The 16618-nt window shown below is 47.1% G+C and overlaps 1 protein-coding gene across 2 annotated transcripts in view; it reads left to right on the top strand.

The window, feature by feature from the left end:
* The first annotated feature begins 1798 nt into the window (after positions 1-1798).
* Mcub (mitochondrial calcium uniporter dominant negative beta subunit) overlaps positions 1799-16618 on the top strand; it is a 105772-nt gene continuing 90952 nt past the window's right edge. The window contains exons 1-2 of one of the 2 annotated variants that reach the window (XM_023710063.1): positions 1799-2442; positions 4943-5273. In XM_023710063.1, the coding sequence (XP_023565831.1) occupies positions 5013-5273 (261 nt within the window). In that variant the 5' untranslated portion in view covers positions 1799-2442; positions 4943-5012. Of the gene's footprint in view, positions 2443-3752; positions 5274-16618 lie in introns of those variants that run through there. The other variant, XM_023710062.1, reaches the window with a different exon arrangement.

The raw sequence follows: 16618 nt of genomic DNA, 5'->3' as shown, positions 1-16618 counted from the left end.
GTGTTCAGGGTCTCACTACTAAATCAGACTTATAGGGATCTGCCTCCCAAGAGCTGGGATTACAGGCATGTGCCACCTCACCCAGTCTCAATTGCTGTCTCAGTGAGCCCCGGGGTCAGGGCCAGCACAGCAGGCCCAGGGATTGAACCCGCCAGCCCCTGTGCCTGTTTTCAGGTGCTTTAATCCGCTGAGCTATTTAGCTGGACCTTCGAGCCCTTTTGTAAATTCATTTTTTATTTTGAGGCAGGGTCTGGCTAAGTCTCAGAGTTGCCCAGGCTGGGTGGAAACTTGCAATCTTCCTGCCTCAGCCTCCCAGACTACAAGAAATACAGGCATACCCTACCATGCCTGGCTCTGGCATCTTTTTTTTTTTTAATTTTTTTTTAACATTTATTTATTGGGGGGGCAGCTCAGCCCACCAGGGGGCGCAGCTGGCTGGCATGTGGTGCTGGGGGATAGAACCGTGGTCCCTGTGCTTTGCCAAGCTTGTTCTAAGTAGGTGCTTTAGACCACTGAGCCATCTCTCCAGCCCTGGCATCTTGATTAATAGGAAGTTATGAGCTCTTACACTGCTGAGCCTTTGAACAGGCTGTGGCTGTGGCTATGAACACATCTCTCCACATTTGGCTGATTCCTTTCTTCCCTCAGGGCTGGTATCCCTTGAGGTCAGCCTATCCCTTCCCCTGCTAAGGCAAGTTCTTCCTGCAAGGTGCCCCCTGGGCCACAGTAGTTCTGCTGTCGCCTTTGTTCTGCTCAGTCACCTGTTCCTGCCTAGGGTCCCTCCAGGCTGTGCATAGAGTCCAAGCTCACCCTCTCACTCAGCACTCTCCAGCAGAGCTTCCCTGCACGACCACCCACCGCAGCATGTGTGCTGCTACTTTCTAGTTTGCTGCTGTTTTCATTTGAAACAGGATCTCGTCTCGTATAGTTCAGGCTGGCCTCAAACTCTTGGCTAACCTCCTGCTTCAGCCTTGGGGTGCTGGTGACACTTCAAGCTTTGCTGTAAATAAAGCTATGAGGCTTTGCTCTGACACAAGGAGATGCATGGGCGCTGGAGAAAGACAGCAGACCAGCCTGTGGCACAGTTTAGGGAAGATGTTTAGAGTAGGAATCCCTGTTGGATTGTTCCTGTCTTACAGTGCTGAGTTCTGTCTGCTCGTGCTGTGTTTAGGGTCTGTTTCATGTACTGCGATGACAGCGATCCAAGTTTGCTGTCATGGTGCTCACTTAATCTTGCTGGTGGCATGATAGTTTTATTAAGTGAGTTGAACAGCTTCCCTTCTGCTTTGATGCTTCAGAAAAGTCTGTATAAAATAGCTAAAACGGTGCCGCATGAAAGAGGTCTTAGCTTTTTTTTTCATTAATTTTATTAAGAAAAAAATAGCAATAAGACAGTTTCAAAACTGAAGTTCTGCTTCCTGTGGCCTTTTTCCAGGCAGATCACAGAGCATTGTCTCAGTCTATAACTGTTCCTCTATTCAAAGTTTCTTTTTTGTATCCAGTTTTGGGCAGTTTTTCCTTGACTGATACAAACAACTCTTAAGACTTGCCTTAGCTGGGCATGGTGGTGCACACCTGGAATCCCAGCCTCTGGGAGCCAAGGCAGGAAGATCAAAAGTTCAAGTCCCTTCCGGCAACTTGTTGACTTGCTGACACCCTGTATCAAAATAAAAAATAAAAAGGCCTGGGTTCAGTCTCTGGTACTGGGGGGGAAAAGGCATTACAGGTTTTGATCCTTTCTGTTATTTTATATCCCCACCATCTGTTTCAGGTTTTCCTGTCTTGTTGCTTCGAAGAGTAAAACCAACCTCTGCTTGTGGACAGTGTCGAGTAAGCTGGTCCAGCAGGATGGAGCAGGCACGGCTAGTGATAAGCAGGCCTGAGAAGGCCTCGAGCTACATGAAAGCACCCAGCCGGCCCACACCATACAGCTCCAGCCCCACCTGCCCTGGCTGCTCTCTACAAGGCCTGGCCCTGAAGCTTCCTGCGTGAGAGTGTGTGAGAGAGGCTGGCTGGGGGGACAGACAGTGTGTGACAGAGGCTGGCTGGGGGGAGAGACAGTGCTTTTAAAATTCTGTTTGTAGAAATATCACTAACTTGGAAGCGAGGGAACACACTGTCTTCCAGCGGAGAACGCTGAGGCAGAGGCTTCAGCAATTGCACAGTGGATCAACTGTGCTGCCCCGCCCATCGTCTGTCATCTGTCTGTCCCTTCTCAAGGAATGCTCCTGAGACGCAGAGCTTTGGCAGCGCGGGCACCTGCCTGCTTGGGGGCTCTCAGCATGCCTTTGCACTCCAGTAGAGGCCCACTCTCTCAGTGACTCAGGCGGCCAAGGGCAGGTGCTGGGCTTTGGGACTCTTCAGAGCGGTCTGTGCAGCACCTGCTTTCAAGCAACAATGAAAATGAAGTCTGCTTGCAGGAAGGAGGAGACAGCAAGAAACGTAAAGCAGATGTGGCTGGGCTGAGTAGGAGCTGGACAGGTGGAAACGCTGTATCCTGGCAGGAAGTACCTGTGCCCTGCTCCGCACTGGAGGCAGGGCGCAGGACTGGGGAGACATCCGAAACAGGTACAGGAAGGAGCTTAAAAAGAGCAGTATGATTCTGTTCATAGGAGGTGCCGGGAGAATGCTAACCTAGAGGGACAGACAACACCAGGCACAGTGCAAAGCAACCCAAGGGAGCTTTCGGGGGTTATGGGTAAGGTTCTAAATTGGATTGCAGCATTTATGTTCTGTGGAGAATCACTTAGGCTGCTTCACAGCTCAGGGGCAACTAAGGACACCTGAGGAATTGACCCCACTTGTCTAGTGAAGGCATGCAGTGGGGCACAGTTATGTAACCTTAGCACAGGGAAACATGCATGCATTGGTTACAGCACTGTGTAAGAATGCAAACATGAAGTAACAACCTGTATAAGAATTCTACGATAGGACGAGGGAGATAGCTCAGTGGTCTAAATGCCTGCCTAGCAAGCACAAGGACCTGAGTTCAATCTCTGGTATCATATGCCATGCTGGGCCTACGCCAGCCACTGAAATGGGGTGTGGTGATGCACGCCTGTAATCCCAGCACTGAGGAGGCTGAGACAGGAGGATCACTAAGAGTCTGAGCTGTGTAGCCAGACCCTGTACCAAATAAATAAATAGAATTCTACAGTAAAGATGCAGGAAGCTCTTGCCCTCTTAGACCCTTGTGTTCTGCCCTGCTCCATGCTGCCTGCTATTTTTGCTAATGTCTTTCACCCCTGTGTTCTGCAACCTTCGGACCTTACCCTCGAAAATCTCCCTTGGTGCCCCTGAGTGGGTCAATACAGTGTAACTTAATTTGCTAAGAATTGTGTACATCTTTTTTTTTTTTTTTTTTTTTTAATATTTATTTTGTGTGTGTGTGTGGCCAGCTCAGCCCACCAGGGGGCGGGGCTGGCTGGCATGTGGTGCTGGGGGATTGAACCACGGTCCCTGTGCTTTACTTAGCTTAGCTTGTTCTAAGTAGGTGCTTTAGACCACTGAGCCATCTCACCAGCCCCAGAATTGTGTACATCTTTAATGTGCAAAAATTATATAAATTATACATCAAAAAAGCTTTTTAAAAAAAGTGAAATCAGATTCAAATGTGAAAGGCTATAATGTGTAAGTAGAATTTATTTACTGTTTGGTTTTCCAGGCATAGTCTTGCTATGTAGTTCAGACTGGCCTTGAACTCAATTTGATCCTTGTGCCCCAGCCTTTGGAGTCCTGGGGTTGCCGGTGTGCGCCACCATGCCCAGCCCCTGTAGTAGCATTTATAAACTACAAATTTACATCAAATGCACACTGTGGTCAAGCTCACTGGACACCAGAGTCTTCCTCGGGTGCCGCAGGGTGGGAGTAGCTTTGTCTCTTCCCTCTGCATATCCAGCAGCTCTCACAGAGCTCTACTGGCCCAGCCTTTGTGGAGACTGTGTTTCCTCTCTCAGCCTCCCTCCTTCCCGACCCAGCTGTTCTCTTTCCTTTGGAGCCCTTGCTCACAGAATGGAAGAGTACTGGAAAGTACTTTCACTTCATGTGAATTTCATGTTTACTGTGCTCCTGCTGTTGACCAGGCAATTGCAGTCTGAAATACAGGTGCTAGCACACAGCTGTCAATCAGTTTTCTTTATTTGATGTTTTATGTTGTGCTGTAGTTGGCATTGAGTCCAGGCCCTTGACACTGAACTACAACTCCACTCACACCCCCTTTCAAATATTTTTACTTATTTTGAGACAAGTCACCAAGTTCCCCAGGCTGGGCTTGAAACTTGCAATCCCATAGTTACTCCGTCTCCCAGAGTGCTGAGATTGCAGGCCCGGCGCCCCCTGCCTGTCTCTCAGCCTTTGGTGGGATGCTCCGGGCAGGCAGCAACTCCTGAAAGAGAGGCGTTTATTCTACAGCCAAGGAAAAGCAAGAAGCTAAAGGCAGGTGAGGCCAGATGTTTGCTGCGGTTTCCCTGCTTAGTCTTTACCCCAGCAGAAGCGTCGTCCTCTGGGTTCAGGCCGGGAGGGGTCACCGCGGGGAGAGAGTTCCCACTTGTTGCAGTGTTTGCCAACTACACCAACCCTCTTCCACAATCAGCAAATAAGAATTCAGGATTCCCAGTAAAATCTGCATTCTAGACAAACAACAAGTAGACTATCCCAGATATTTTAGCGAAATAACCCGAAAAAGGCTGGGGACATAGCGCGAAGGCTCCCCCTACTCCTACTGTGACCGTGGAGCGTCCGCCTTACGTGCAAAATGTTGCTTCTCTAAAACTGAAAATAACTGGGCGGTCGGGTGTCACCTCACAGTCCTTTTGCAGAGCAGGGTGAAAGCTTGCTTGGGACGCTTTCCTTTTCCGCTTCTTTTTAGAAACAAAAGTCTCCAAGCAAAACGTCGGTTTCCTGCTGTTAAGAAGACTGAGTTCCGGTTCTTTACCTCCTCCAGCTAAAATGCGTTTCAAAGGAAAAACCGGTTCCTCAGAGGGAGGGGTCAGCCCAGAGTCGGACCAAGCCACATGCACACCTGCGGCCCCGGTGGGGCCAGCGGACACCCTCCTGTTTCAGCCTTCCCGCCCAGTCGTCCCAGGCGCTGTCCCCACCCGGCGGTGCAGGGGGCCGGTGGAGCAGGAGGACCGAGCGATAGGGCGCGGCCTCGGTGGCTCGTGTGGACACGCCCTCGGTCCCGCCCGCTCCTCTTCGGATCTTGCGCGGGACCAGACAGGATGCTGGCGCGCGGGCGGCTGCGGCTGCCCGCGACCCCCAGAGCCCAGGTGCAGGTAACGGGCCAGGCCAGGGCGAGGGCTGGGCCACTTCGCGGGTCCACGCAGGCCCGGGTCCACGCTGGGTGAGGGCGACAGTCCCGCGCCGACGTCCCAACGCGGTGGCCTCTCCATCCTGCACGCGGAGCCCTCCCAGTGTTAAAAAGGGAAGAGAAGCTCGCGTGCGTTCGTGATGGGGGTCACGAGTGTGCGCCACGCGTGCTAGAACAGGACACGCTCGTGTGTGTGTGTTTGTGCGCGCGCGTGTGCACCACGCCGACCCAGGAAGCCCGCGGGAGCTGAGGAAATGGGATGTGACGCCTGGCAGCCTCTGAAAAGAGCCTCGCTTCTGAGCCTGGTTTTCCCCACCATCAGATTAGTTTCAGATTTCTAAGGAGAAAAATGTTTAATGTTTGTCTTTCAGCTCCACAGTGTAAAAAGAGAGCAAAAAGTGAGCTAAGATTCCCGGGCGGTGCGGTTTCACTTCCTATTTCTTTTGTAGTTCGCTAGCTTCGGTTTGTCTTTTGTGTGTCCTTGTTTTTCTCCCTCCAACTGTCTCGAGGCTTCGCGTTTGGATTAACGCAGGGAATATTTCAGTGCATTTTTAAATGTTTTGCCCAAGGATTGGAAAGCAGATAGAGAAGGCTGTTGTATTACTGGTGCCAAGAGAGGGGAAGCCAGGCGTGGTGCGCACCTGTGGCCGAGGATTTAGGAGGAGGATTTCGAGTTCCAGGAGAGGTTAGGCATTGCGTGACTTGTGAAGACCCTGGTGTGGTGGTGATCCTGAAGGGAAGGGCTGGGCTCCTTCTTGGCACTCCAGCCGTCACTTCCAGCTCACCCCAGCCTCAGGGCACAGGCCTGCACTGCTCTCTCTGCTCGGCTCTCCCAGTCCTGCTCAGCCTGGAACCGGAGGCTCTGGGCTTCCCTGACCGTGGCTGCAGCAAGACTGGCTTCTGTGCTAAGCAGGACTGGGGCTGGGGCTCAGGGCAAAGCCCTGGATTCAGTCCAGGAGAAAAGGGTGAGCGGAGACTGCTTAAAATGTAAAATGATCAATTTCCTAAAATAGTGGGGAAGAGAGGCTTTTTAATAATTGTACCTTTTTTTTTTTTTTTTTTTTGGTGGAACCGGGAATTGAACTCAGGCCGTTGTGCTTGCCAGGGAAGCGCTTATTCCACTGAGCCATCTCCCCAGCCCCCAAATTGTACAATTTTAAGAATGGCCAATGTGACATTTCAGTCCTAGGCATACACAGCCCTGGGAACCCCTTCTTCACTTCTCATTTCAGTGCAAATGATTGCTTGCTGTTAGACCTAACTGTTCTGTGCTGCTGGGAAGGAGCCCAGGCCTCAGGCAGCAGGGCAGCAAAGCAAGCCCCCTGCCCAAGGGAGCCCTGTGACTGGGCCTGGTGAGGCATTTCCATGCTCCAGCGCTGGTTGCCCCGCTGCCAGTCCTTTCCCCATGCTGCTGTCTGGTGCTGTGCAGAGTGCTGTGGCTGCTGGCCTGCCCTAGCAAGAAGCCTTATAAAAGGAGAGAGTGATGGGCTTGTCAGGGCTGGGTAATAATAGGACCCGACAGTTAGAGTCCAGTTCCAGTGAATCATGTGAAGCCCTTGAAGCTTTCTGATTTGCAAGGTACTGTAAGTCAGCTGTCCATGCTGAAGACAGCTTGCTCATCTTGAGAGGTGGAAAGGATCCTTTTTACCTGCCTGGTAACATGTATCCCCCACAAAAGCAAACCTGTTAGTTTGCCTGATTTAATTTTATTTGTGTATTTGATATAGGATCTCACTATGCATTATTCTTCTGTCTCAGGCTCCCCAGCACTGGGATTATAGGCATGCGCCACCATGCCCACTTTAGGACCAGCAGGGCATGAGGTACCTGGGATCAAACCTGAGTGCTTGCTCTTGCCAGGCAGGTGCTTAGACTGCTGAGCTATCTCCCCAGCCCCTACTTTGCCTGTTTATAGGAAGCTTTAAAATCTAAGTATGAAAAACAAGTATCTTTGTCTTTTAGGAGGTCCAGTTAGGACTACTAAACCATTTTCTGCAAATCAAATTACATTGCTGGGCATTTTTCTTTCTTTCTTTTTTTTTTTTTTTTTATTTTGGCTGAACAGGCCATTAAACTCTGGCCCTTGCGCTTGCCAGGGAGGCGCTTATTCCACTGAGCCATCTCCCTGGCCCCTGGAGGGACATTTTTCAATCTGAGGTCTTCCTGTTGTGTGGTTGTCCCACTTGGTAGAAAATGTCCTGTGGTTCAGGATTAGTACTGTTTAATATAATCTACCTTATGTATGTTTGCCTATAAACATTCAGACTCCTGAAGCCTTTGAAAGCAGCTGGGGGAAAAAAGGTGGTTGTGACCTCACTGCTCTAAAATACCAGCTTGCAGGGACTTGTCAGGAGTAGCATCTCAAGCTGTCCCCATTGTAATTGGTGTTTTCTAAAATTATGGGTGTGCTTTCTGAAAGCACTGAAAAAATTTGAAACATGTACTGCTCTCCTCCTCCTATGGTAGGTGGATAATTATCTGTTTTGTGGGTTTGGGGGAGAAAAAAATCCCAGCTTATTGACACAGATGTGTCAGTGTAGCAGAACTGTTCTGAACACACTTAGTCATGAGCTAAGAGAGCCTGGGCATGGCGCATGGCGCGTCACCTCGGACTACATCTCCCACCAGCAGTCGCTGAGCGGGGTGATCCGTGGCTGCTGCTGCTGCTGCTTCTGTGGGCCAGGATGCTGCTTCGAATGATAAAGGTTCCTGGTGAATGATGTCTACACAGAAAATGGTCTTGCCTGGTTGTGCCTTTCTCAGTTTGGGGTTTGTGCTACCTAGACCAAGAAAGCCCAGATGATACGATTTTGTTCTCCTAACACAGCACTCCCATAAGCTGTGTTTAAAATGCAGAAGCCAGGCATATTCTGCAGAGAGGCTTAACAATCAAGCGTGCTTTTTTTAACTCACAGAGACAAAGCATATGGCTGTCTTAATTCACAAGATGTTAACTTAGTGTTGTTGAGCAGATCTTGCTTGATACTTTCCTGCTCCTCTGGCCCCGGCATTTGCATTTGGTGCATCTGTAATTCTGGGTTCAGTGCTCTTCCAGAAAGAGAGCAGTTGGTTGCGTTAGGATCGTAACCTGCACTAGACAAAAGACACTGGTGTTTAGTCTCCAAGTAATTCTAGACCAGTTTGTCTGCTAAATATTAGGCATTGCCACATTCCCACCCCTGAGCAATTAGTGCCTTTTAAAAACAATTTTATTTTTTATTCACTATTATTAAATAGTATTTGTGCTGTTTTATAGCAAACTCTAAGCCAGGAGAGGGTTTGGTAGCTCAGCAGATATGTATTTGTTGCATGAGGAACCTGTGAAACTCAGGCAGAGATGCGAGGCTTAGTGTTGGTTGATCTGACATCTAGTATAGAACTTGCTCAGGTCACGGGATGCTAACGAGCCCTGGAATTAGCTGGTGTTCAACAGGCACTTGGGGCAGCTGAGCGTCACTGCTGTGCCACCACTTAGCTCTGTGAACATAGCAGTCGTTCCGTTTATTTGGGGCTGTTCTTTTCAATGTCCCCTTTAAAAAAAAAAAAAAAAGAAAGAAAGAAAGAAAAGAAAAGAAAACCTTCTTCTGATTGGTTTTAAAAGGTCTTTCTGTCTTGAAAATATCATTTTGTTGTTTTACCAGAGGGTGTAAATACACCTTTGAACAATTGCCATTGTCAAAATTGTTGTTGCCATAGCGATTGAAACTTTTCTTACCTAGACAGTTTATCGATTGGCACTTTTACATAGCAGTTGTAATAGCTATTTTCCCTTTCAAATGAAAGTGAAATTTAGTTGATAAGGTTAGCATGTTTCCATGGAATAGATTCTCTAAGACATTCAATCATCTGTGTTTTGGTCTATGAGATGTTGCTTGCTCAAGAGTATTTAGAATTAAGATCTTAAACTGTTAATAGGTATTTTAGGTGCACCTGCATGCATAGACCAGCACATAATGGGTGCAATCGCTAAAAAGATCAATCGTATTCTAGAACAATGCTTTTTTTGTCCCATTCAATTTACAGGATATAATTTGCATGGTTTTTAAGCAAACATCAGCTCCCTGAGCTGTGCATTTAAATTTATGACACGGGATCCCCTGCCCAGGGGCTCCGATTCTCTCAGTGCCAGAGCAACTCTGGGAAGCACTGCGCTCACCAAAGGTGCCCCAGGAGACCGAAGGAAGGAGGGTTCAGGATACAGTGAAATGGAGCTCAGTGCTGGATTCCCACTCACCTCTACAGGGTGTGGGAGACCTAGGTGGCATTCAGGGTGTGGGAGACCTAGTTGGCATCCATATGTGTCTGGCATTTGTGGTTTTAGTTTCAGGACCTCTTTTTTTTCTCTCTACTCATAAGGTTATCCATTTTTCTGTGATTACCTTTCAATGGGAAAAAGTGATATGTAAAAAAGTTTTGAGAAATTCAGTACTTCAACACTTAAGTATTTAAGCAAATAGCATGTATTCTCAGCAGTAAATTGTGCAAGTGTCACAGACTGGTCCCAAGTTAGAAAGTCCTGTTCAGTTGTCAAGACCTGTGAGTCCCTTTACTCCAAGAGTTTCCAATTTCATCAGCTCCTCATTGGTGCTGATTTTACAAAATTTTACCCAAAAGTAAGAGGAAAGCATTGCAGCCTAACATTAGTGGTTTTTTTTTTTTTCTTTTGCAGTTCCGAGGGAATTAGATTTCTATGATTCACAATAATGATGAGAAATGATGGATAAAATCTGTAGTATAAACAGTATCCATTGAAGAGAACTTCTTTGAATAGCTGTCAGGGTAAGAAGCAGGCCATCATGGCAGAGAGCAGGGTATGGGGCTAGAGCAGGAATCTCCATAGCCTACAAGCAGAAACAAAAGGAGCAGAAGACAGTGACCCTAATTGGGCCTGGGAAGACGGCTTAGTGGAATAAGCGCTTCCCTGGCAAGTGCAAGGGCCTGAGTTCAATCCCTAGTTCTAAACAAGAAATCAACAGGCTCACACATTACAGGGCTTTGTACAGCAGACTTCAGGTGGGAAACCTCATGGAGCCTTGCAAATATGAATTCTCCCTGAAGTTCTTGTAGTGTTACGGTGCTATCTTGGTTCACAGACTTAATTCATTCCTCAATTCTGGAAAAGATGGGCCCATTCGTGTTGGTCTGCAATCATGTTTGTCACTAACGTAAAGTCATCAAACAGAACCAGAGTTTTGCCAAATGCTTCTATTTGTACCAAAATTGTTTTTCATAAAAGCATTTGTGAACTGAGGAATTGCTGTATGAGGCTGAGTACATTGTTTAGTTTGATTATTTTTTCCTTTTCATTCTTCTTTTTTTCTTTTCTTTTTGAGATAGAGTCTTGCTATCTTTTTGAGATAGTAGTTCATGCTGGTCCTGAACTCACTGTGTAGCCCAGGCTGACCTCAAACTCATGGTGATCCTCCTGGCTCAGCCTCCTGAGTGCTGGGATTACAGGCATGTGCCACCATGCTGGGCATTCTCTCTGTTTTGAATGGCTGCAGACCCAGGTGATATCTTACTGTACTCAACTGTATGTATAACTTCATAATTAATGCATTGGTCAGATTTCATTTTGGGGGCCTAAAGATGAGTTTGCTTGTTTTTTTTGTGTGAGACTTTATATTTCTTTTTTTTTTCAAAGTTTTATTGATAAACAGATAGCAATGAGACTGTTTCAAATCAAATCGGAAGTACAGTTTCAACAAATAATACACTGCATATATTCATCTTAGTGGTTAATTGCTGTACAAGATGCGGACTTGTGATCCTATTTACAAACACCATTAGAACAAATCATTCTATTCATTAAGAGAATGCAACTATATATCTATCCCAACCTCTTTGAATACACAGATACAGAATGGACATTCATTGGTGTACCCCATTTTTTCTAAGTTCCGTTATTGAATATTATAGGTGTGTAAACTCAGCAAAATATTCTAAAGGAGTCCAGTAGCCCATAATAGCATTGGGTCTTCTGTTTAACTGGCAATGTCAGAAATTATTGACATGAGTCCCCCACAGCTCAACTTAACAGCATGGTTTTATTTCTTATATTTCATCTTCATACTTTTCTACTGGATGGTTAAGACCAAGGTAAAGCAGGACCTGTGCAACAAGAGTTGTAGCTTTTTGGTCTGAGAAGGTCAGTGAAATCCCCTCAGGATTTATCCTGAGATCCTGTACCTCAGATTGTAGAACCTTTGTCAGTGCAGCCATGTGGATGAGTCACAGCCATTGCTTGGCCAATGTGCTCTCTGTGAAAGCCTGAGAGAGTGTCTTCTCCCCATGTGACTCTCCTTAGGCCCACTCTACATCATCGATCACTTTCCTCTTTGGCCCCATAATCTTCTTGATCAGAAAATTTGGGACACTACCGAGGTACATGACGTTACAGTACAAGTTCTCATATGTCCTGAGTCTTAATTGACCTTAGAGACTTTATATTTCTTAAATGTGGGAAAAGAAGTATTCTCTGCAGAATGTGCATAGGCTAAAGAAAGGTAGGAAGAGGCCACTGTGCAGTTGAGCACTGAGAGAGCTCACAGTGGCAGTGAGGCTGATGGGGCTGCCTTTTGTATCCTCATGCGGCCATCAGATCTAGGCCATCCTACCAAAAACCTGCTTGATTTCATGCCAGAAGAACCGAAGCTATTATCTGACTGGTCCCAGGGGCAGGGATTGGGCACACATGTTCTAAATCTCTGACAGACAGGCCGCGCCTCCATGCCCAGTCAGCTAGCCGTGCCTAATCTCCTGCCTCGTTTTCCCCTGGGAGACATAAGTCTTCATGGTTCCTAGTGGGTGGCTGTGTGGCAGTGTCTGTCTTCATATAGCTCCCTCTGACTGCAAGGAGCTGCTGGCCCTACCTGGTGGGTAGCTTCAGACACCTCGAGATGTTGTAGCTCATGGGATGAACTTAGAAAGACCTATATTTGCAGTAGTACTGGAGTCTTGCTTTATGAAGAGGGGTCTAAGGTCTTCTGGAGGTTTGCAGGAGTAGCCTTATTCCTTTGGATGGTCCTGTCCCTCGGATGGTTCAAGTGGAGTTGGCTTTATCCTTGGTAGAAAAAAAAAAATCTAACTGAAAAACAATAGCATACTGTAGTCTGCTGTTCTGTACCTAGTTCCCAGTTTCCTAGTTCCTGGACTCACACAGTACTGTGCGGGGCCACACATGACTCCTTCAGTGGCAACCTGGAGGATGTAGGCTGGTGGTGAAGAGAGATCTGGAGGTGGAGGGGTGATCGTAGGGTGTTTTCCTCCTTGTGCATCATGGGGCCTCCCGGCTGGCTCACCTAGATTGTGTTACTCGGGTGGAGAGGGCTTTACTCTTCTCAGGGATGCTTTCCAGGTTCCTGGTGTGCTAAACAAAGAATTGCTCAAAACAAGTGCAAAAGGTGGTGAGATTTTACATTTATTAAAGGTATTAAATGTAGGAAAAGAAGTATATTCTTTAGAGGGAGAGTATGCCACCAAGAGAGCTCACAATGCCCAAATTAGCTCATTCTTAACTTTTGGGTGTAGCGGTATATAACACCCCAAACCTGGCTGGAGGAAGAAGAGGGTACTACTCTTTCGGACAAATCTTTGTTGTTTCTCTGTGTATATGTTCATGTGGGGTTCTGCCCTTTGTTAAATATACCAACGTCCCTAATAGTCTGAATGGGATATTTAAAGAAAGCACTTTATTCACTTATTGGCTTGTTGAGATGGGGTCTCCCTATGTAGCTTGGGGTTGGCTTAGGGCTCACTGTGTAGTCCAGGCTGGCCTTGAACTTGTAACAGTCCTCCTGCCTCAGCCTCCCAAATGGGAGGCCAAAGAGGAAAAAGGTATCACACACCTGTAGTTCCAGCACTCTGGAAAGCTGAAGCAGGAGGCTAATGAGCTTAAATCCAATCTTGGCAACATAGTAAGACCCTGTTTCAAAATATAAAAAATGGGCTGGGAGGCGTGGTTCAGTGTCGAGACCCTGGGTTCAATCACTAGAACCACCACCACTACCCCCACAACAACAAAGCGTTCTTTCTAGATATTGACAGTGTCTCACCTGTCTTGGTCACCCTCCTCAATTCTAGCCCTTCGAGACTAAGTTCCAGAAGCCACCACCTCCACCCCGGCTGTCCTGATGAGGTCTCCGCAGCCCTCTGCACCCACCGCTACTCCTTTCTAGCCTCACAGCCCTAAGCACACCCGTACCTTTCAGCCACACATGACAGCTAGTAGAGTTCCTCTGTTTTTTTGCTCCTTGATTCTAAGAACTACTATAGTCCGAAATAATTTTTATACATCTTTAATCACTTCTGCTACGGCATAGAAAACACATAATGAATGTTTGTTGGTTAGAGAAATGAAGGAACAGGCAATGAAAAATGAAATATCCTGGGTGTGTTGGTTTACATCTACAATCTGTTACTTGGGAGGCTGAGGCAGGAGACTTACAAGTCCAAGTCCAGCTTGGGTAATTTAAGAAGACCCTGTCTGAAATCAGAATTTAACCAGGGCAGAGGATATAGCTCAATGGTAGAGCACTTGCCTGGCATGGTGGAGGTGCTGGGTTCAGTCTGCAGGATCAGAGGGAGAAAGAAAGAGAGAGAGGAGGAAGGAGGGAGAAGGGGAGAGGAGGGTAGGGGAGGATCAGAGAAGCAGAGGAGAAAGAGAAATAATGCTCTACGCAGTTCCTTAGTGGTATGTTCCTCAGGTCTTCCCTTCTCAATTTCCTGTCCGCCAATCCCCGGGGAGACGCATTCTTGTGCACTTTTGGAAATATGAGACCTGAATGAGTGATGCTTTTTAAAAAGTTAACTAGATCTTTCTTTTCTGTACATCATATTTTCTACTATCAGCAAACAGTAGTGTTAAATTCTATTTTGCCAGGCAGTTTAGTCTCCAAGTAATTCTACACCAGTTCTTGACCTTTTCTTGACCAGTTCTTTTTTTTTTTTTAAACATTTATTTATTTATTTATTTATTTATTTATTTATTGTGTGTGTGTGTGTGTGTGGCCAGCTCAGCCCACCAGGGGGTGGGACTGGCTGGCATGTGGTGCTGGGGGATCGAACCGTGTGGTCCCTGTGCTTTGCTAAGCTTGTTCTAAGTAGGTGCTTTAGACCACTGAGCCATCTCACCAGCCCCTCTTGACCAGTTCTTGACCAATTCTAGACCTTGCTTGACTTACGTTGGGTGTGCATTCATATCAGGATTTTTAAAGAACATAACCAACATAATTTAACAAAATACATGTAAATTCTGCAAAGACAACCTGGTATATAAGTGTTGTCCTGGCTACTCAGTTTGCAGCCCGGTTTCACCACGTAGCTCAGGTTGGCCCTGAACTCACTCCAGAGCCCAGGCTGGCCTCGAACCTGCAGAGGGTTTTGCCGTGCCCAGCCCCGAGGCTATCCTTTCAGTGTGCGTGGCCTTAGCCATTGTTGACAGGGTGTACCCACGCCTGTTCTCCACAGCTATGGAGCTCTCCTTATTGGGAGGGATCCTCAGAGTGTTGGATTGTGTTCATTTTAGATCATGAAATGCTACTTTGTGATTGCCAGGAAATAGTAGTGTTAATACTAATTGTTAAATAACTTAGGCTATTCATTTGGTTTTTTGTTTGTTTGTTTGTATTTAGGACAGCATGCACAGGGTATACAGGATCTCACTACTAGATTGGACTCGTAGTGATCCTCCTGTTTACAGCCTCCCAAGAGCTGGGATTACAGGCGCGTGTCACCAAGCTCAGTCTCAATTGCTCTCTCAGTGCGCCCCGGGGGCGGGGCCAGCGCGGCAGGCCAGGCGGGGCATCAAACTCCTGGCCTATGTGTCTGCCTAAACAGGCGCTTTAATCCGTTGAGCTATTTGTAGGCCATTAATTTTTTAAAAATTGTAAAAGGCTGTTCGTAAAACACAACTCCTTTGTTCGCAAAATACATATTGACCTTTTGGAATGGAGTAACCCTAAGAAGAGGAATGTAGTTTTGGTGTGTGGGAGCCTTCTAGGACCAGCCCCACTGTAGTTCCGGATGCAGGAGCCTCGGGCCCGAGCTGGGCCCCCGGTGCCATGCGGGGCTGCCTCGCAGTGCGGGACGGCTGGGCTGCTGCCCACGCAGCCTAGAACTGGCGTCTTTGCCTGCACATGGGAAGTTCACTTCTAAAGTCCCGTGGGACAACCAGGGCCCCTGCACTGTCCTCATCTTTCTAGACACAGGGGCATGGGGATAAGTAGGTGACAGCAGTGGAGGTCCCAGCACCTCCCAGGCCCTTGGCCACTGTGCTGCTACCACCCCGACCCGCTCCAAAATGCCTGGTTTTGCCTCAGTTCTTAAAAATGCCTTAGCTGGATTGTGTTCCTCCTACCTTGGTGAGGATGGTTAACTGTAAGTTGTGGTACAGTTTCTTATGCTTCTGATCTTTTGTAGTTAAGTCCAAATCTGTCTTTTTAAATTAATTAATTAATCAATTAATTTTTTAGTGTTTTGAGATACACTGTCATTATTGAGCTCACTGTGTAGCCCAGACTGACCTCAGACTCTTGGCATTCCTCCTGCCTCAGCCTCCCAAAGGCTGGGATTACAGACAAGCGCCATCATGCCCAGTCCATAGTTCTCTTGCCCTAGAATGGATTTTGCCTTTTTTTTTTTTTTTTTTTTTTCACTGAGACTTGAACCTAGGGTGTTTGTATTAGGTTTATGCTCAAGCTTTTTAATTTTTTATTTTGAGGCAGAGTCTCACTATGTCTCTAAATTGCTCAGGTGTGGCTCAAATTTATCATCTTTCTGCCTCAATCTCCTAGGGTTCTGAGATTATAGGTATGCCCCGGGGTGCCCTGCTGGGTTTGGTCTTTTCCTCAAGCTGTGAGAGCTCAGTGAAGGAGTTTGGTGGTTTACGTCAAGGTTGTAGGCTTGCATACAAGACCCTAAAAATTTTCATGGAAGACAAGAAGGTACCTAAAAAGATCTGTTTTCTTTCTTCAGTTGGTTTGTGATTATCAAAGGAAAAGCAGGTTTGTTTGTTTTTGCAGTACCGGGGATTGAACTCAGGACCCTGTGCTTGCCAGGCAAGCGCTTATTCTACTGAGCCATCTCCCCAGGCTGGATTTGTGATTATCAGATGCATATTAGAACTAATAAACCCTCTTTGCCGCATCTCCAGCAAGAATGAAGACCATTCTTAGCAATCAGACAGTCGACATTCCAGAAAATGTCAACATCACTCTGAAAGGACGCACAGTTATTGTGAAGGGCCCCAGAGGAACCCTCCGGAGGGACTTCAACCACATCAATGTGGAACTCAGTCTCCTTGGGAAGAAA

Source organism: Octodon degus, unplaced genomic scaffold (genome assembly GCF_000260255.1).
Source record: "Octodon degus isolate 3935 unplaced genomic scaffold, OctDeg1.0 scaffold00016, whole genome shotgun sequence".
Classification (NCBI taxonomy): Eukaryota; Metazoa; Chordata; class Mammalia; order Rodentia; family Octodontidae; genus Octodon; species Octodon degus.
Note: the sequence above shows the minus strand (reverse complement) of the source record. Positions and strands in the feature narration are given on the sequence as shown.